The sequence below is a fragment of the Xiphias gladius genome, chromosome 17 (assembly GCF_016859285.1).
Source record: "Xiphias gladius isolate SHS-SW01 ecotype Sanya breed wild chromosome 17, ASM1685928v1, whole genome shotgun sequence".
NCBI classification, from domain to species: Eukaryota; Metazoa; Chordata; class Actinopteri; order Istiophoriformes; family Xiphiidae; genus Xiphias; species Xiphias gladius.
Genome location: NC_053416.1, coordinates 7,956,727 through 7,978,253, shown reverse-complemented (window position 1 = coordinate 7,978,253; position 21,527 = coordinate 7,956,727). Strand labels below are relative to the sequence as shown.

Here is a 21,527-nt window from a genome sequence, read left to right as displayed (position 1 = left end):
CCATTCAGGTAGCAGTTACTATAATTCATAAAAGAAAGTTAGTCACCTTGTCTTATGGTCACAGTATATAGTTATTTTAGTTCATTTTGTAGTGGTCATTTAATCATTTTTTTTTTTAGTTGAGTCAAGACAGCATAAAGACAGTCATTTACAGTGCTATTGAAAACATGGAAATTATTAAAAAAACATTTTTGGTCTTTATTGTATGACAGCAACAAGAAGAGGCAATGGTTTTACCAATGTAATAAAGTTGAAACATGAAAATCAGGATATGCGAAAGGAAGCTAATGGACAATAAATATTAAAAAAACAAAGACCTACTGTTTATGTACATCATTGTGAAATCACGACAAGTATGTGCTCAACATTTTACATATATTCTTGGGTTCAGATCTGATATTCCAGTTAAAACTACTGGTTTTTGATTGTTAATTTCCATTCATGACTGTAGCAATACTGTATTTATGGCCAACGGTAGATGTTTTGCTGTAAGTCTGTATATGAGAGCTGTTTAATTTTTAATGTCAGTAGTTGCGTATCTGATTTCATTTGTGTGTCTGTATGTACATACAGTATAGTACGTGTCTCTGTCAGCACTAAAAGTCCAATTTCTGTTCCCGCAGGATGTGAAGGCCATTGTTACCCACTCCATCCACAGTGCCATCCACTCTATAGGAGGCATCCAGGTCCTGTTTCCTCTCTTTGCTCAACTGGACTACAAACAGCTCAATGACAGCAGCGTGGACACCACGGTCTGGTGAGTGCTCTGCAAAAACGGAATGGAACCCAGTAGCTGCCTGCAAAGCAGTGATATAGACACTATAAACGATTTCTACATAAGTACGCTAAATTGACCAAAACATCCAAAAATGTGTGATTTTTGTTTAATGTGTAACATCTACAGCAGCAGGACCTGAAACAGACCCAGAAACAAACACGGTAAAGGGATAAGAAGTGAAAATAAGAGCAGCGTTGGAAAAGATAAATCTTCTATGTGTGAAAATTATCTTCCATCTGAAAGACCAACCTTAGATTATTGTGCTTCAGGCTAGAAATAACTGATTAGAGAGCGTTAATATGAAAGGAAGAAGAGTAGTTTTACTCGGAGCGATGAGAAGCTTTTAAGAAAGTTGCTGTATCTGTGCTCTTCTTGCTCCAAGATTGTCCTGATAGCACATGAACCTTAATGCAGTTACATTGTCAGGTGGCATCTCCACATCATGTTCAGATTATCAGATTAGTCAGATTATTTGTCAAATATCATTAGGAAGTCAGTGCTAAGAAGCAAAAATACAACTGCTTATTAAAAATAAATGGTGGAGAGGGTAAATGTGGGTATGGAAGGGAAAGAAAACATGGAGCAGTTTTTATCACTCAGAAAGAGAACATGCAGAAATGCATCAATGTTTTCTATGCAGCATTACTGATGTGTGTGTGTGTGTGTGTGTGTGTACAATGTGTATGTTGCAGTGCCACACTGCTGGCGTTCCTGGTGGAGCTGTTAAAGAGCTCAGTGGCCATGCAGGAGCAAATGCTGGGAGGGAAAGGCTTTCTGGTGATTGGATACCTGCTTGAGAAGGTCAGTAAAAGGCCTCCACGATGAGGAGTTTGTGTTACATGTAACATTTATTTGTTTTCGGGTGAATAAGGCAATGACCTTGGTTTTTACCATGACCTCCAATAAGTTTTCAAGGCTTATTGGGCGTTACCGTATATATTAGTTGCCCTTACAATTGTCACTCATACACCGTACATGAGCAAGTGCTGAGTTTTTGAATTTTGCATTTACTGTACGACTGAATTTTCAACAAGGAGATGTTGATTATTAGCATTTTGATTGTTGTAAATTAATTACTTGACACCTTTGGATACTGTTTACATAGGCACCTAAGATGATTCAGCACAAAACATAATGCAGCAGGTTATTGAATGTAACACTGGCTATACTGTAGGTTGACAGCATCTCCTGGTAAAGTTGCATGAATACAACTTATATAATATAAATATACCTGTTATGTATTAATCTTTGCTGATGTGGTTTCAAATGTGGACTCACACCCCACTTTCCTGTGGTGTTCTCTGGCTGCGGTGAACCTCTTTTCATTCGACTTATGTGTCTTCTTTGTTACTAAAATTTCAACAGCAACCATGGCAACCGTGTGTCATCTGTACTGTATGGATGCGGTTATCTTTCTTCGTGCTTTATTGGTGAAACCTTGCCCAGTTTTAAATTGTTGGAGGAAGATGGAAATAGCTTTTATCAGCTTTCTTACACCGTATGTTTTGGCCAGAACCTATTTTCACGATATTCTTAAGATATAAAGACACAACAACAATGTGATTTACAAAAAGAGGTTTGCATGACCATTCAGTCTGGTTAAATCACTGTTTATATTTCCTGTCCTTTGTCCAGTCGTCACGAGTCCACATCACCAGGGCGGTACTCGAACAGTTCCTGTCCTTCGCCAAGTATCTGGATGGTTTACCTCATGGAGCGCCCCTCCTCAAACAGCTCTGTGACCATGTCCTCTTCAATGCTGCCATCTGGATACACACCCCTGCCAAGGTCTGTTTATATACGTGTGTATCTACCAAAAATATGCCTGTGTTGTCTTGCTGCAGAGAAGAGAAAATGATATTCTGAATAAGAGAATTAATGGGGTGATAGACTCAGAACAGGCATGATAGATGGTGTCAAATAGAAAAAGGAAGCAAGTGAGAATGTACTCTCTTGTCTGAATGCAAGGAAAATTGAGACAACAACATAAAACAAAGAGGAAGGAGGGACTGACATCTTAGTGGACATTGCCCTTTACAATAATATCACAAGAGAGGAAGGAGGAGCTGGCACATCACGCAGGGAAAGGACAGAACACGCAAGCAAAGGAAACAAAGAGAAAAAGTGACATTTGAGAAGACCCCAGGACAGGAGAGAGATGTGTTGTTCTTCTTTTCCTTCTCCCTCTGAACTAGATGTGAGTGTTCCTGCTGATTCCCGCAGGACGAATCAGCTCTTGCCTCCATTATTTTCAAAACTTCCCGATTCCCTGTCCTCTCCACTCTGACCCTGAGGTGTGATTGGCTCTTCGGTACAGCAGTATCGATCTCCAGGGCATGCTGGAAGAAAGACGGCAGAAATGCGAGCGAGCAGTTGCCTGCCGCTCAGGAGCATGAGGAGGGTGTGAAAGTCAAGATGTTGAGCATGTCCCTGCAAAACAGTCATGTTCTCATAATGAGAACATGACAAGCATAATAAATGTATTAAGCAGCAACACAAAACAAATCTTTAATCCTTTAATCTTACTTCCCTTGTACTACTCTGTCTCCCACTGAGATTTATTATTTTCCAGTTCTCAGGGTGTTATCATCGCCTTCATTATTGGCAGAAATAACCTTGGTCATATTCAGGACTTATTGAAACATTTGAAGAAATTGTATCTGCATCTCATCTGACATCGCTGATAATAACTCTCCTGCTCGCACTGAAAATAAAGAGCCCGTTTTCTTTGCCAAGTCTGTTTGTTGAAAGCTATTGTCGCAGGAGTGCAGCCCAAACTGTGCTATGATCAAGGACTTTTGAGGGCTTTTCTGCAGCTGTACCTGTTAAATACATCAGCTCAATATGTGAAATGTAATGTAATGAAGGCCATTTAAGCCACCTGAGTGCATTCTCCATTCTAGATGAGCTGCGATGTGGTTGTGGTGTGGTCAGGCCACGGCACTCCGCTGCTTTCATCCGCTTAAACAGAGGCTCCTCGTTAAGGGTGGTCCTTAGCGTCGTGGTCACTGTAATAAGCTCAGAGACTTTCTGAGTATGCCGCAGACTCGAATCTGTGTACGAGCGATGGAGAGGATTGGTTAGAGAGGGAGAAAGGGAACAGAAGGAGGCAGGGAGGGAGTAAATGAGCAATTGAAGAGCACCTTCCTTAAATGTCAGTGCTGAGCATGGAGCTCAGCAGATGCTTGACGGCTTCAGGCACAGAAACATCAAAATATAACACAAAGCAGAAAACACTGGTGCTTTTGCTGGAGGGAAGTTTCCTCTCATTCTCCTGTGGCTATCCTTTCACAATAAAACTTCTTTTTGTCTGAACACCATAAACACGCACCGATGATTTGGTTCTCCCCAGCAGGCGTCTGACCATTTGTATTTGTCAGCTCTTGTAAGTATCCACGTACCTACTGTATATGTGCCGTATAAATGGATGTGTGTCTATACAGGTCCAGCTGTCCCTCTACACGTACCTCTCATCGGAGTTCATCGGCACTGCCACCATCTACACCACCATCCGCCGCGTCGGCACCGTCCTGCAGCTGATGCACACTCTTAAGTACTACTACTGGGCCATTAACCCGCTGGAGTGCAGTGGAATCTCCCCCAAAGGTCTTGGTATGTTTACGTGTCCGCACAGTTTTGCACATATGAAGGCATGCTCACTGTAAGAATAAAGAAAAGACAGTGAGTAAGGAACACTCCTCATAAACACCACCAGAGATTCAAAGACAGTATTCCTGACCTCCCATTTATTGTACATTTCATCTAGTGTGTCTGTACAGACGCACTACAGGGGACATTAAATAAATAATATATATCATCTTTACATTAAATATACAGTAGGTCTTTAGACCTGTGTTTATAACGATGTTGGGCTCATTGTAAGCCTGTGTTGACCTGTCTGTCTCTATTAAATTTCAAATGGTTATTTTTGTATTCATATCCCATCTAGAGTTCCTTGTCCTCTTAGATGGGAAGTGCTGCTGTCCCGAGCCTAAAAAGCCCATTGAGACACTGTGCGAGAGATCAGACAATACAAGTAAACCTCGAACTGGCTCAACCTGATGTGGAATTTCATTAAATCAGCACCTCTCTGAAAGGGAGCTGGTGTCTCTCCATTACTGCAGTTCACAGATGCAACTGACCTTTCTAAAACAAAGACATTACTAGATGCAGATTACTTCTATTGATTAATACATAGAGGATGAGACTTTTTGCATTTTGAAATATTAATTTTATTGGCTACCTTCACATTATGCCATAGTATTAAAGAAGTCAAGCTCGAGAGGATCTTCACTGCAGACGAGCCAAACACCAGTAATATTTTAATACTAAATCTACCTTATATCGGAATCTACACAATAATCGTCACCTTTGCACACTTGTTAAAGATTTATTTCTTTCCTCAATTGCCGTGTAGCATATTGCTATAATGTATTCATTCCTCAAAAGCGGTGACAGTTCTTGACACTTTAAATGATCAACATACGTTTTTAAATAGAAGGACTATTTTTTTCTTGCAACCATAAGCTTTTTCACTGTTTTGAGGAACGTCAGCACTTTCTGCTAATAATTTTTGCCTGGATTTTTATTCAGCCTTAATTCTACAGTACCCATAGTTACATGAAGAAAATGATAATAGCTTTTAATTGTATGCGGTAGCCCCATGAGCCCCATTATTTTGTGAAAAGAAGGGCTTTTTAAGATGAGCTACTGAAGAGGTAATAAAATTGCCAGTGAAATGCAGTTTTAGGTTAAAGCTGAAAACAACCCCATGAAGACCTAAAGACAATAATCATTGAGCCTTGATTAGCTAACCGAATATCTAATGGCTTTGAATGGGTATTCAAATTTACAGAAACGCCTTATGTCATGTCAGGTCAGATAATTACAGCTTTGTTAAACTGCATAAAATATAATGGCTATTTGATCATCATTTCAACTCTGGGATAACGACAGGAAAGTAAGTGGTCATTTATGCCACTCACAGACACACACATTTTTTTTACTGGGTGTAAGTGCATAACTCTTCCTTCCCTAAACAACCATTGGAGTTGTTGGGTGCTCATGAGCAAGGCTGGTGCAAATGTTTCTGTGCATTTGAGAGCGAATAAGACCATTGCAGAAGAAGACACTGCAAATTCTATTTTTCCCCTGTAGATAACAAATAGTTAAAATAGTGTTTCTTTCTTTAGAAGAATGACGAAGTGCTGCTTGTGAAGCCTGTGTATCAGAAATCTTTGCACTGAAATGCGAGCACGTTTTCTGTGTGTACACGATTTGTCCATATTTGAAAAAGAATTGTAGTTATATAAGAAAGTCATATTCCAAAAACAACAGAGTGACAAATAAGATTTGATATTTTCACTGCCTTGTAATAGAGCGGCGAATGGTGTTAACGCAGCAACTGTTGACACACGCTAGGGCTTCAGAAAGGTCGGAGCGGGCCTTTCACTTTAATCAACCTCTCCCTTTGCCCGGGACCCTCTGCAGACTACGAGTATGCATTCCCATGTTGCCATGGCAACAGACAGATGTGATTGGTAGATCCAAGGGAGCTTTTGGAATTTCTAATCAAGTCACTGTCTGGTTTCCTTTCTGTGTTGCGATATTGCGGTTTGACTGCTGGGATTTAGTCCCATAAAGAGCCACTGATAATTGTAGTGATTAGCCTCAGACGCGTACTAATGGTTGTTCAAAGCTAAAGGATGTGTGTCCTTAACTATACAGTAAGAGTGCAATATGCATTAATGGAATTAATTTGCATAGTAAAATACAGATATTTTAAACATACGCAGTGGGGTTCGTGGGTAAAAATGTATTTAACTGTGCCTCTGTTTGAAGTAATGAGGTTGAATCTAAGTTGCAGACATACACTATTTTTGTACAAGTGTGTTTTTACCCAGTACATGCTTTGAATCCGGTTCGAAGAACTGAGTTCCTCTCCAAGTTTTCCTCGTAATTTACAAATAACTCCATTTGATGTTGGTTGAAAATCGCTTTCGGGACCACAAAAAAGGAGAAGCTGCACTGTACATAATGAAATCACCTTGGGCCCTTTGCACTAGTCAGGTACAGACTTTTGAACTCCGCAGTTAAATTATAATACAACAGAAACAGTGATTAAATGGCTTCTATTGAGTGAAACAAGAATGCAGCTGAAACAAATAAATAATAACACTGTAAAAGTTCTGACAAAATATTTGTGCCCTAATTCTATTTATTTATAAAACGTTTTATTCTGCTAACCTCAGTGATAACATTTTCTTTTTGAATTTTTTTTGTTACTCTATTATACCTTGTAATGTATTGTAACACAATGAAATGTGAATAGTCTTCAAATTTGGGTGAAAATATGTTACGTGTCCACAAGTAATCTTGAGCACGCGCACTGAACGTAGTTTAACAGACTTCAACAAACTGCAGAAATCAACTACAGTTTTAGATCAAATCTACATGGGTGTGTAGTTGTTACAAAGGCCCAAAGTCAGAACAGAATCACGCACTCACGTACATGGATTCACACACACAGAACATGCATAGGTTCATTTAAAAAAATCATTATCTCGCAGAGAAAAACTGCTGATTTGTTTTCACATTGACCGGAAAAAATGGTTGAGTCGGGTTAGCATAAAAGGATGTCCCCGAGAAGCAGTTTTGATGATTATAAGCTTTATTGAAATCCTCTGTTAACAAAAAACCCCTAAAAGGTGATGGCACTCGCACATGCTCACCTGGTGCATGGATGCACTCGTTGGACAGAGAGCCGTTGTGCAACCGTGATGGATGGCTAGTGTCACACTTCCACCAATATGTGCCAGCTTGACGGGTAACGATGATGGATCACATGGGATTGCTTCACTGTCATGTTCTGGCTTTGTGAAGAGCAGACGAACTGGCTGAAACGCGTGCATGCTCATGATTCAGTGCCCACAGAGCGTGACATAGGGAGAGGCTTCAGATCTTCTTCCTTTCACAGCCTCAGTCTTTTATGTTTCTCTTGGCTTACTTCCGCTGGTTTTGCAGCTACGGGTCAGCTATCAATTTATATGTTCTGAGAGGACAAGGTGCATTTTTAATTCCGCTTATAAGAAACACTGTATGCAGTTGCAGTACTTCTCCCTTTGTAGCTTGCATAAAATAAGGCCGTTTCCAGACATCCTGACACGGCAAAGTTTGCAGTGGCAAATGAACATGAGCTAGACATCATAAATGTTTATTGTCACCTTATAAACTTAACAAGCCTCTGTTGGGTACATCGAATGCTGATGGGATCAGGTAACTTATGAGGTTCATTGTGTAGTGAGTCTTTGATAATGTCATCTGTAGAAGAGTAGTAGATGAAGATGGAGAATGAGTGGGGAAAGTAGGGAAGACAACTTTCACTGCCTGCAGTGGCCTCTGGGAGCATTAAAGGAAAATGTGGCATTATTTTTAAAGGGTGGGTCTCACATCATTCCTGCTTCTTTACTGAATCAATGCATCTTTTAGACTGTTTGGCAACATATTCCATTAGTGAGTTATGTTGGCAGCTACTTTGAGCCAATTCATCTTAGCATAAGCTTCCAGTGCTTCTATTGTATCTTGAACACCTCAAAAATGGAAAGAAACGCAGTAACATAAATAAAAATGCAATACGTAAAAGTAGAAGGGAGTTTTGAACCTCTGTGGAAGCTAAATGCAGCCAAATAGTAGAATGAAGAAACTCATCAGTGAAAAACACAAGCTGTCATGAACATGAAGGCTCTTTGTTGCTCTTAAAGCATGTGTTTAAAGGTAATGGAGGTCTTGGGGTATTTATGAAACACGGCAAAAAGGTTTCAAAAATGGCAAAATATGTCAGACCTTTTAGAAAGAGGCAATTACATCGTACCCACATGAGAAAATTGCTAATTTCGTGTGTCAGATGCTTTTGTGTTTTTAGCTTGATTATTTCTTTGTAGCCCACCACACAACTGATTGATGGCCAGAGCTTTAAACTACATACAGTGGATTACATTGTCTGTTTGGTTCGCAAAATTACAATGTCTTTACTGTAATCTATTAATTTAGAACAACCATAAAATATCCAGATTGCCAAATTGCCTCTGGAGTTAATGACAGTGATTTACAGCTCACAGTTCTATGAACTGTGTGTGTGTGTGTGTGTTTTTGTGAGTGTATCTGTGTGTGCGTGTGTGATTTAACATGTTTTTCACTGCTCTCCAGGAAGCCTAATAAAACCAAATATCAGAAAACAGTGGGGCTCACTCAGCCTGAGCTACAGACTCGTTTAGCTGATCGGTATCGTGTATAAAAATGGATTTTCAACAGGAAATTATTCTTTTTGTTTTGTTTTGTTTGTTTAGATGGACCACGGCCATCCCAAAAGGAGATCATCTCGCTCAGAGCCTTCATGCTTCTCTTCCTCAAACAGCTCATACTAAAGGTAGAGCGAGGGAAAGATTATCTTCACCACATTGTTTAAGTTGCAAGAAATCACTTCTTTAAACTTTGTCATCTGTTGTATTTCTCCCTCCGGGGGACCACAAGTTTAATCTAAAAAGTGTGCATGTGTGTGAAGAATCGCATTATAGATCAGCAGCGTCAATGAAAGCACCATGGCTTTTGTGTTTCTGCGTGTGCTTGTTCCTGCATTCACGTGTGCGTGTGCGACGTTGTTGCTTCCTCACAGTTAAAATGCACGAACCCATAACAGAAGCAATGAAGTCATCCGAGGTTAATGGGATGTTAAAACAACTGAAGTTCGAGAATGTTTTGGTTGCCATGTCTGTTTTTTCACAGGACCGGGGCGTGAAGGAGGATGAGCTGCAGAGCATTCTCAACTACCTATTGACCATGCATGAGGTAAATTGCAACTCCTGCGTCAAAATAGACAGTGTGAGAGGGAGCAAAAGAGGGAGACAGAGAGACAGTGAGAGCGGTTGAGTGGAGCTGGTGGCAAAATGTGCATTAGAATTTGTGGGCTGGAGTTATGGTCCACTTAAACAAGCGGGAGTGTGAGTCAGCTTCGGCCTGCGACAGCATGAAAAATGCTGCAACAATGGACTGAAATGAATGTACTCTTCTGTAATAATTGTATCTATTCTTGCTTTGAAATGCCACATGCTCCTCCGCAGTCCTCCCTCCATGTCCATCCCTACATCTCTCTCTTTGTCCTCTCAACCCTCTATTCATCTGTTCCATCGAGCTTCCTCTTCCTCCTTTGTTCACCTGTTCAACTCCGCTTTCTTTGCTCTGCAGGATGAGAATATCCACGATGTGCTCCAGCTGTTGGTGGCTCTTATGTCTGAACACCCGGCATCCATGATCCCTGCATTTGACCAGAGAAATGGAATAAGGTGAATGCTGCCCACGCATGCTGTCCACGCACACCGAAAAAGATCTGATGCAGCACCAGATCGTACTGACACCAAATGAGATACATGTGTTGTGTTTTATCACAACAAGTTAACCAGCACACATACAACTGAAAAAACTTCAAGTTCAATATCAGTTACATTATGTAGAAAAAATATTTTTTAATTAATGGACAAAAGAAGTTGAGCTACAAAAAAAACATAATTTCATAAATAAAAAGGCCATACATTATACAATTGAAATCTCTACACAAAGCAGTTTCATTATGTATGCACATTTCCGATTACTGACATGTTGTAAGATTCAAAGTAATTTACAGATTTAATAGATAAGATTTAGTTAAGATTTTAAAAGCAGAATAATAACAATACTGATGTTATATACAGTATACAAGGGTAGCCTAAACCAAGCAGCAGGATTTTTCAAAGAGGGACTCTAAGTGTGCTGGTATTTCCCCAACAGCACAACTACGCATGGATGTTTTTTTTTTGGTTGCTATGGTAACTTTTAACTTGTCTGAGAGATAGTTAGAAAACTGCACTGTGTTCTCCCATTTTATTTATTTATTTTATTTATTTTTTTTACTTTTATGTCTTTCGAGTACACCCCTCTGAAGAAAAATGCCTCAGTGAGCGCACGTGTCAACGTGTTGGAGGCTGTTTACTGAGTATCAGGCAGCAGTTGTTTACTACACACAGAAAAACTCCTGGGGGGGCTTTTTTTTTTTTTTTTTTTTAAGTATAATTTCTTCTCTGACATGTAATCAGTGTGGCTGTGTGTTTCACATGTTGCAGGGTGATCTGCAAGCTCCTAGCCTCTAAGAGTGAGAGTATCCGGGTTCAAGCCCTCAAAGTCCTGGGCTATTTTCTCAAGCACCTTGGTCACAAGTAAGTACCTTGTCTCTGCACTTCCTATCGGTTATATTCCTTTGTGTGGTGCCAGGTGTTCAGCAAATGGTGAGTCACTGAAATAAGGGAAAATGTCCTTTTTTTTTCTTTTATTCTTTCACTACAAAACGCATATGCTGCCCCAGTGTAGGGAGACTGAGAGCCCTCACATTTAGAGAGTGAGAAAACACGCTGCAGTAAAAACCGAAGAGCTACAGCAGTGTAGTCTCCACTGAGCCCCATATGACATACACGCCTCTTACTGCACAACATGGGAGCAGGCTGCCATGCTGCACCTGAGCCCCTACACCTTCAGTCGCACCTACTTAATATATGGTCCAAACCAAACATCCAGTAAGGTAAACTTAAAGAAGCAGCCCATCAATGTCATGTAATGTAGACGTAGATATAAAGAACAAAGAAAGATGCAGCCAAAGACATTTCAATATATTTTCATAACAGTGTTACATTATGCTTAAATCTTTAACATAACCTATTTTCATGTGATTGACCGATAAGCCAACGAATTATCAACTTGAAAAAACAACTTTATTTTGTAGTTTTCTTGATAATGATGTTATTTTATAACTTTTTTAGAAATTAATTTATAAAAATACTCTTGAGAAACTGCTTGCCTTTCCCAATGGCTAGAGTCAATGGCTAACCTTGACAAATTGAATTTACTGCAGTGTTACTATTAATGTTGTTCCTATATATACATAGAGTATAAGCATGTCTGCATTCAGCCCCTTGTTCTCACATCTAATTGAAAGCAGAGCAAAACCTCATTAAAGGGGCATCAACAGAGCATCACTTAGACCACAAACAAACTCTCATGGCTTAAAATTATACTGGTCTGTTTTCTGGAGTACAGGGATTTGCAGCAGTCCACCAATTCGTCAAAGTCAAACTACTCATGAATGGAACGAGACTTATTTTAATCACATAATAATGTTACATTTTAAAACTTGTCATAACAGCTGTCTTCTACAGTGACCTGCCAGTCCCCCTGCGCTTATGAATTAGTGAGTAGAAAGTAAAGAAGGTCATTCATTTGACAGTTCGTTAACTCTGACAGATGTGATGAATAAATATCCTAGATCTGACAGCTACTTTGACATTTAATCTATGGGTAAGTGTGTGTGTGTGTGTGTGTGTGTGTGTGTGTGTGTGTGTGTGTGTGTGTGTGTGTGTGTGTGTGTGTGTGTGTGTGTGTGTGTGTGTGTGTCTTTAACCTCAAATAAGACCTCACATAGACATAATGCATTTATTTCTGTTTAAAATGTGCCATCATGCCCTGGTTTTTAAATTTAATTTGTTCAGACAGAGGGGGCTGGGAAAAAACAATTCACAATTTCTGTAAAATGTGATTATCATGTTAAAAGAGAATAAAATTAATAACTGATTAAACTGATTGAAAAACTTATTTAAAACGTGATAACGGCAGCTAAATAAATAATAACTAAATAACTAGGCTTTGCTCTATATACAGTATATAAGATTAAATATAGTGCAAACTTCGCTTTGTTTCTCATTTCTAATGACCTGATTATAGTCAGGAATATACAGAAGCTTTGATCAAAAATTCATTTAATTCAATTTTAAAAACATTCAAAGTTAGCCAACCCTGATTTTTGAGCCTCTGAAGTTAAAAGCCTCTTAGAGACACAAGTATCGCCCACTGGCAAGGTTAAGAGTCAAAATTAGTCATTCACAAACATATGAACGTTGCCTCAGTAACACCTGCAGTGTCGCCGTTCTGTTAATGTCTCTTTGTTATTTTTTCTTGTTGGTATTGTCTGGTCACGGCCACATGGCGCCACCTGCCAATATGCGACCGTCATCAGGCCAGGGACAGTCAATGTCACTTTCAGCTGTTTTAAATTCTGTTATAAATGGCGAGCTGTGTGTGTTTGTGTGTGTGTGTGTGTGTGTGTGTGTGTGTGTGTGTGTGTGTGTGTGTGTGTGTGTGTGTGTGTGTGTGTGTGTGTGTGTGTGTGTGTGTGTGTGTGTGTGTGTGTCTTTAACCTCAAATAAGACCTCACATAGACATAATGCATTTATTTCTGTGTAAAATGTGCCATCATGCCCTGGTTTTTAAATTTAATTTGTTCAGACAGAGGGGGCTGGGAGAAAACAATTCACAATTTCTGTAAAATGTGATTATCATGTTAAAAGAGAATAAAATTAATAACTGATTAAACTGATTGAAAAACCTATTTCAAACGTGATAACGGCAGCTAAATAAATAATAACTAAATAACTAGGCTTTGCTCTATATACAGTATATAAGATTAAATATAGTGCAAACTTCGCTTTGTTTCTCATTTCTAATGACCTGATTATAGTCAGGAATATACAGAAGCTTTGATCAAAAATTCATTTAATTCAATTTTAAAAACATTCAAAGTTAGCCAACCCTGATTTTTGAGCCTCTGAAGTTAAAAGCCTCTTAGAGACACAAGTATCGCCCACTGGCAAGGTTAAGAGTCAAAATTAGTCATTCACAAACATATGAACGTTGCCTCAGTAACACCTGCAGTGTCGCCGTTCTGTTAATGTCTCTTTGTTATTTTTTCTTGTTGGTATTGTCTGGTCACGGCCACATGGCGCCACCTGCCAATATGCGACCGTCATCAGGCCAGGGACAGTCAATGTCACTTTCAGCTGTTTTAAATTCTGTTATAAATGGCGAGCTGTGTCTGTTTGTGTGTGTGTGTGTGTGTGTGTGTGTGTGTGTGTTTGTTTCCCTGCAGGAGGAAGGTAGAGATCATGCACACACACAGCCTGTTCACACTGCTGGGGGAGAGGTTGATGATGCACACCAACACCGTCTCTATCACCACCTACAACACTCTGTATGAGGTAGGTGACTGTTTGGCACTTTCACACACTGCATTACTACAGCAGTGTACATGAAGCGATGCCCTTTTAGTCTATTTTGAGTCGTCAGAATACAGGCGATTGCCTTGGCACTTGATTGATGGCTATGGATCTTCTGTCTGTGCAGATTCTAACAGAGCAGGTCTGTACTCAGGTGGTTCACAAACCCCACCCTGAGCCCGACTCCACCGTCAAGATCCAGAATCCCAGTAAGTAGAAAAACACTGTAGCTTGCATCATTCTGTCTCCCTGTGTTCTTTGGTCTGCCAATAATGCAGTGTTGTCTTAATGCGAGTAAACAAACAACAAAGGCTGAATTCAGAAGCTGACACTGCTGACATCTCCCGCTTATTGATCTGCTTCACGCTCTCCTGTCCCTCACATTTTTCTCTCTTATTCGGAATACTTTTTATATATTAGCATCTCCTGCTCTCTCATCTCATTCTTTTTCCCCTTCCTCTGCCCATTACCCAATTTCTGCCTCCCACCCAGTGATTCTAAAGGTAGTGGCCACGCTCCTGAAGAATTCCACCCCCAGTGCGGAGCTGATGGAAGTCAGGAGACTCTTTCTTTCCGACATGATCAAACTCTTCAGTAACAGCCGCGAAAACCGGCGGTAAGAGCACACAAATGACTGTACAGTTATTCGAGTACATGCCATTTACTTCTTACAATGACTGTTATAGTGTCATTATTAAATTCATGCTGCAGCCCTCCTCACATTCAGTGTTTGTGTTGTGCGCCAGCTGCCTGCTGCAGTGCTCTGTGTGGCAAGACTGGATGTTCTCCCTCGGATACATCAACCCCAAGAACCCCGAGGAGCAGAAAATAACTGAGATGGTGTACAATATATTTAGGATCCTGCTCTACCACGCGATCAAATACGAATGGGGAGGGTGGCGAGTTTGGGTTGATACCCTGTCGATCGCACACTCCAAGGTGAGAGTGGGATGTTTTTGTTTTTTTGTTTTTTTGTTTTTCAGGCAGTATATTTCTGGTTGAATCCTTGATAAGTTAACAGACAACGTGTCAGAGGAATTTTAAGATTATAATGCATCCACAGACTTTTTCTTTGAGTCACTATTAGTATTCTTTTTCATGCACATGTAGTCATATATCATTATTGTCCTTTGTCCGAGGGGTTATTGTTAAAAATATTGACTGATGTAGATACTGATTTGTCAGATCCGGCTGGTTTGGAGAGGTCCTTGTGGAATATTTGCTTTACCGTGACGGTATATCCACTCTGCTTAAAATCTGTTGCAGACTAAAAACTAACACAGTACTGGTGATAATGATTTCTAGGTATTGTTGTTTTAACTGAAGCTATCATAAAGGCTATACAAAAACATATTGATTTGTACATATTGACTATTGTTAATTGGAATTGTTGGTTCAATGACCTGTAAGGCCCAGAACGATTCATCATGGATAGAACATTCAAAAACTGATACCCTCTTTTTTCACTGTTCAGTGTCGGAAGTTTAACTCACTGATTTTGTCATAGCAGTGCAAAAGCGGGGGGACATTATGGGTAATGGTCTAAGAGCCCTTTAGGCTACTGTCCCAGTTGTATCCATCTGGCCTTCGGTACAGCTGATCTATGAGCCCTACAAGGAGAACTTGATGGAGACATTATTGATGTGTTAACTTCTTTCAGTGCTTTTGTTCTGATCACTTAACCAATTTTATACCCACCATCTGTCACAGGTGACCTACGAGGCCCATAAGGAATACTTAGCTAAGATGTACGAAGAGTACCAGCGTCAGGAGGAGGAAAACATGAAGAAGGGGAAGAAAGGCTCCGTGTCTACCATCTCTGGGCTTTCTGCTACGCCGGCCCCTGTTGTGAATGGGAACCTGGAGATTGACGACAACTCCCAGACACAGACACCTGAGAGCGAGGCTGAGTATAGCGAGGGGGCCGGCGGAGACTCACGCAACCTCCTCGCAGATGGCGCGGTGAAGCGACCCAATGGAGAAGCCCTGACACCTGTCGAGCAGGGCGCTGGTCCAGGGGTGAGAGTGGAGGTCCACGACCTGCTGGTGGACATTAAAGCAGAGAAAGTAGAGGCCACAGAAGTGAAGCTGGATGACCTTGACTTGTCTCCAGAAGGCCTGGGTGGAAGTGTAGGCGGAGGAGGTGGGGGTGGGATGGAGAACGGACCTCTGGTCGAGGTGGACTCTCTCCTGGACAGTGCTTACTGCGCTGTAGTTCAGAACCTGAATGGGAATTTGGCACCTAAAGATGACACACCAGGCTCAGGGGTTGGGATGGGGCCAAGCCTGGGGCTGTCAGGAGTCAACCTTGAGGATGATGGGAACATGGGCCCACTCATTACATTGGCTGACGAGAAGGACAGTGTCCCAAGCAACAACGGATTTCTCTTCAGCAAGGTAATCTATGAAGATTATTGTCTCTGATAAATTAAAATCTTATCTGTGGAGCCACATCCTCCCCTGCTGACCTCAAATATAATACCACCAGTCAGTGTTGTATCTGTACTACTTTCTTTCCTTCTTACTCTTTCTACTTTCCATAAAGAAAAAAAGTTGTTGCTGCAAAATTTTTCCCAATGTGTTAATGTTCTTCTAATCTTTATTACCCCATTCATCACTTCCAGGTTGATGAGAAGTTGCTTCCAGCTCTGGCAGCCACAGACCCCCTTGTACTGCCGAGTCCAGACCAGCCCAATCCATCTGGCCCAGTCCCAGCTCACTCCACCACCAGCGCTAGTGATGACCTCAGCCTTCTGGCCCATATGACTAGCTGCGGTTCTGATTTACAGACCCAGAGCCACACTTCTGGGGAACTTCCAGAGGACGGCCCCTTCAAGATCCAGAGCCCTCTTGCTGATATCAGCTCCATTGCTGAGGCTGAGAGCAAAACTCAGATCAAGGGAGCATCTAGACCAGATTTCCCAGAGGGAGAGGGCACAGCAGGGGCAGAGGGAGAGACTGCGGGTCTCAAAACTGGTGGAGACACAGCCAGCACCACCTCTGATACAGAGAGGTCGGACGATGGGAAAGACAAGGACACAAAAAAGATCCAAACTACTGCAACCACTCAGGTGCGTTTATGTGTATTTGCACATCTGCAAGTAAGTTGCATGGGTCACTCTAATTGGACGGATTGTGGGCTGCACAACACTCTGTAATTGTACCCTCTGTGATGATCTCATGCAGCTACAGTACATACTGCATACTGTATACTTTTAAACGTGAAATCATTTATTTTCCTCTACTTTTTTATCAAGATTTATGAAGACACATAGTTTTCATAGTTAATTAGCAAGTGATAATTAAAAGACATTAAAATGAAAACAGAACAAAGCTGTATGCTGGATCATCCCCGCCTCGATAAATCCTGCCAGTGCAAGGATTGAACAGTCACAAACCTTTTCTCTTCCAGCCTTAAGGCCACTGCTCTCCCAGTGTGATTTGCTGCGTGCGTTGATTGGTGTGAAATGCTCGGCTGTGGACAGTTTGTCTTGGCAGAAAGGCCGACAGACGGCCCACACGTTAACTGACTTTCCCTAATAGCTCAGTCAATACAGAATAAGAAGCCCCAGAGAGTCTTCTATGGTTTTCTCTTATGAAATTGATTTTCATAACTGAACGTATTCCAAGTTTTATCTTCGACTAGGAAGAGATGCACTGAAAGCCCTCTGCCGGCTGACTGAATCTTTGCCCCACCCTCCCCGTTGCAGGCCCTGCACGGTCGTACGGCAGCGCAGTTGGAGCGGGACCTGCGTGTTGACCTGGGTTTCAGAGGCATGCCCATGACGGAGGAACAGCGCCGGCAGTTCAGCCCCGGTCCGCGCACCACCATGTTCCGCATCCCAGAATTCAAGTGGTCTCCCATGCACCAGAGGTTGCTCACTGACCTGCTTTTCGCCCTGGAAACTGATGTGCATGTGTGGAGGAGGTGAGTTGGGGTTTTTTGATGTGTGTCCCATGAAAATCAGGCACAAAATTAGGTTAGCTGGTTGTTGCTTACACTTTTAATGCTGATCATAAGATCCAGTCACTTTGAACAAACCTCTAACTGTATTTTGGAACAACTGTCTGATATGTTACTGTAATAGCAAGATCTTTTATGCCATTAGCAAATAATACAAGCACTTATGGATTGTTTTCATTGCATCTGTATTGATCGCACATGTATTGAAAATTAGATTAGACTGAAGATATTAAAAAAGTGAAGTGATACCTATGATGTCTCTATTTCCAAACTGTACTTTTGTACCATCTGTCCAACTCTCATTTTCCATTGCAGCCACTCCACCAAGTCAGTGATGGATTTCGTGAACAGCAATGAGAACATCATCTTCGTTCACAACACGATCCACCTTATTTCTCAGATGGTGGACAACATCATCATTGCCTGTGGAGGCATCCTGCCTCTCCTGTCTGCTGCCACCTCCCCTTCCGTAAGTGGCTCTACTCCACCCCTCTGTGGTAGGACGGAAAACTGCAGGTCAACAGCTGCTTCTAAAGGCCTGTAGCTCAGGCCTTCACGCCAATCACAGACTCTGAAGAAACTCCTAAACCTGATTCCCTTCATGCTCAGGGCAGCGTTGAGCTTTCGTGATTGAATTGGTTAAAGAATTTGTTTGTGTCTATTACGTTTTGTAGCCCTTTTAACCTATTAAATCATGATAGGTCAAAAATGACCTCTAAAGCCTCAGAGGTAGAATTTTATCCATGAAAAAGTTAAGTTTAGTTTGGACATGAAATTAAAAATTGGTAATTTAATTAAACTTCCAAGAACATTTTACGGATTCCTCTCATCTGTATCTCTATTTAACTGTCAATCTAACACTTCTGGCACATTATTATAACCTTTATTTGATCTTCGTTCTAATCCTTTTAACTAACAATATATTTAATTTGACAGTAATAATCTGTTTCTTTTAATCATCTTTTTTTTCTTTTCCTCTCTTTGTTACATGTATTCTATGTATTTTCTTGTCCTTTTTTGTCCCTGTTTTTGTCTGTTTTTGCATGTGCAGAGTTCTAAGAGTAGTGCCAACACTGTAAGTTATGGTTTCTTCCTCTCTTTCTATTCTACTAATACATTGTTCTGGTTTATTTACCATTGTGACTGACACTAACCCTTGCCTGTCTGACATCCATAGTGTTTCTATTTGTTGTGCTCCTTTGCTGCTAATCGGTACTCCCCCTTATACTCTTTGTATATATTGTGGGTATGTCTTGATCATTCTGCCTCAGTGTATCTAGGTCTTAACGATATAATATTCTAACATTTTAGAATATTATATAAATAAGGGGGATAGAATAGACTAAAATGCAAGGAGGTGGGTCGATAGTGAAGGGAAATTAGAGTGGGAAGATATATTTAGAGGTAAAAATAGATAGAATACACCAATTTTATGAGAGAAAAAACGTGAGTTTTCCAACAGTCCTTGGGGGTTGCATATGTTAAGCCTGTCCCATTTGTATCAACACTAAAGAAGGCAGGAGGAGCCAGACCCCAGAGGGGGTCAAAGGGAGAGGAGGTGACCCCTGTTCCTGGGGGAGGAGGCGCAGGGGGAGAGGTGCGTAAAGAGCCTGAGACTCCCCACATCACCAGAAGAGCTAAGAGCACCAACCCAAGCCCTTCTGTTCTCACCTTGTGTGTCTGTTACCTCCCCAATGTCTGTGCTAACTCGCGCTGGCGAGCCTCCAGATGCTTGCACTTCGTCGACTCTCCACAGCCCTGCACATCCTGCTAACTGAAGCAGAGACACAGCAAACCACACACTTGGCTTGAGTTTTAACCAATGCCATTTTGAGTTCAGATTTATTTTCAGTGTAGCTACACTGAAGATCTTTTAATTAAATACTTGGGTTGGTGTGAACATAATGGGACCTTCATTTTCGCTGGAATATATTCTAGGCTAGCTTTGCCTGTCTCTACACTGCTATTGTGACTGCTAACAGGCCACACTGCCACTGTCACGATCCCACTGTTACCATTACCTGTGTGTCATCAGGCTGCACTTCCTGCGTGTTGTGTAGAACACCTCATGTTGCCAGATTTCATGTATGTATTTCACTTAACCAGCATGACACTCAAGAATGTGTTTCCTGTTTGTTGGTGAAACCGGCCATGACTGTTGTGGTCATGCTTGCGTAACACCCAGCCGCATAAATTTTCTAAAGGTTACTTCCATTGTTTGAAAAGGGAGGACACTACGGTATTTCACCACCTTTCTAAAACCACTGAGAGAGCATCCAGTTCATTGTGTTTACATGCGAGTTTTACACTGAATAACTGGCAAGCGTGTGTGTATTTTTCCTCCCTTTCCCAGACGGAGTTGGAGAACATCGAGGCGACGCAGGGCATGTCTTCAGAGACAGCGGTCACCTTCCTGTCTCGTCTCATGGCCATGGTAGACGTCCTGGTGTTTGCCAGCTCCCTCAACTTCAGTGAGATCGAAGCAGAGAAGAACATGTCGTCCGGGGGGCTGATGAGGCAATGTCTCCGCCTGGGTGTGTGCTAGCCTGATGTATTCAGTCTTGACCAAAATTTTAGAACTATTAATTCTAGACTTAGACTCTCACACAGCTTCATGGCCCTGTGGAGCAGGGCTGCAACTAACCATTATTTTCATTAACGATTATTTATAAGTAAAATTTTTCAATTAATTGTTCAATCTATAGAATGTCAGAAAATAGCAAAAAATAGATAAATAAATAAATAAATAATGCCCATTACAGTTTCCCAGATGTGATGTCTGTAAACTGCTTTCTTGTCTAACATTGCAAAACACAAACATATTCAAATTACAATGATGATGTAAATCCAAGGAAAGCAGCAATTACTCACATTTGCATGTTGGAATTCTGCATTTTTGCTTCATAAATGATGTTAAAAATGCGTCTAGATGAATTTACTGTCTGTTGACTAATCAGTGAATTAACTATTTGATCCAGCACTAATGTTGACAGGAATACAAAACATTCTCCAAATTAAAAAAAAAAAGGGTTGAAGACAACCCAAAATGGGTGTGTGTTGCAGTGCTTGTCCTTACAGTGCCTCTAAATTAATCTAAACAAACATGGAGTGTTACATTTATTGTTATTACATTCTATTTTTACAAACAACTAATAGTCTGAATCGATTAGTCAATTAACAGTAACCAGTTTTTATAATTGATTAATTGTTTAAGTAATTTTCCAAGCAATAAAAAACAAATATTTGACGGTTCCAGGTTTTCGAATATAAGATTTTGCTGCTTTTCTTGGTTTTTACATTATATTAAATTAATTTTTTCTTTTTTTTTTTGCAATGTTTTGGACAAAAGAAGACATTTGATGACATTACATTGGGCTTTAGGATATCTTGATGAGCATTTTGCACTGTTTTCTGATGTTTATAAACCAAACAAAAAATCGATTAATTGAGGAAACAAGCAGCAGATCAATCTCTAATCTATAATAATCATTACAGTATAGTTGTGTTGCAGCCCTATATGTGATATCAATCACATATAGGGCTTATGTATAATGTTATTGGTCATGGACTGAACATACATATCCTTAGAACAAATACATTTACCCATCTGTACATCAAAGAGGCCAAAAAACAGACGCCAAATAAACAGTTACAGGAT

The 21,527-nt window shown here is 40.7% G+C and overlaps 1 protein-coding gene across 9 annotated transcripts in view; it reads left to right on the top strand.

Annotated features, from left to right (window-relative positions):
- Positions 1-21,527, top strand: part of nbeaa (neurobeachin a) — a 100,382-nt gene that overhangs the window by 53,857 nt on the left and 24,998 nt on the right. For 6 of the 9 annotated variants that reach the window (XM_040150227.1, XM_040150229.1, XM_040150221.1 and 3 more), the window contains 18 exons: positions 624-757; positions 1,471-1,579; positions 2,414-2,566; positions 4,222-4,390; positions 9,124-9,203; positions 9,560-9,622; positions 10,019-10,116; positions 10,930-11,022; positions 13,779-13,887; positions 14,033-14,114; positions 14,398-14,521; positions 14,652-14,844; positions 15,616-16,302; positions 16,530-16,976; positions 17,616-17,833; positions 18,185-18,338; positions 18,921-18,944; positions 20,223-20,403. In XM_040150227.1, the coding sequence (XP_040006161.1) occupies positions 624-757; positions 1,471-1,579; positions 2,414-2,566; positions 4,222-4,390; positions 9,124-9,203; positions 9,560-9,622; positions 10,019-10,116; positions 10,930-11,022; positions 13,779-13,887; positions 14,033-14,114; positions 14,398-14,521; positions 14,652-14,844; positions 15,616-16,302; positions 16,530-16,976; positions 17,616-17,833; positions 18,185-18,338; positions 18,921-18,944; positions 20,223-20,403 (3,118 nt within the window). The remainder of the gene's footprint in view (positions 1-623; positions 758-1,470; positions 1,580-2,413; positions 2,567-4,221; positions 4,391-9,123; positions 9,204-9,559; positions 9,623-10,018; positions 10,117-10,929; positions 11,023-13,778; positions 13,888-14,032; positions 14,115-14,397; positions 14,522-14,651; positions 14,845-15,615; positions 16,303-16,529; positions 16,977-17,615; positions 17,834-18,184; positions 18,339-18,920; positions 18,945-20,222; positions 20,404-21,527) is intronic. The other 3 variants (XM_040150224.1, XM_040150228.1, XM_040150223.1) reach the window with 1 other exon arrangement.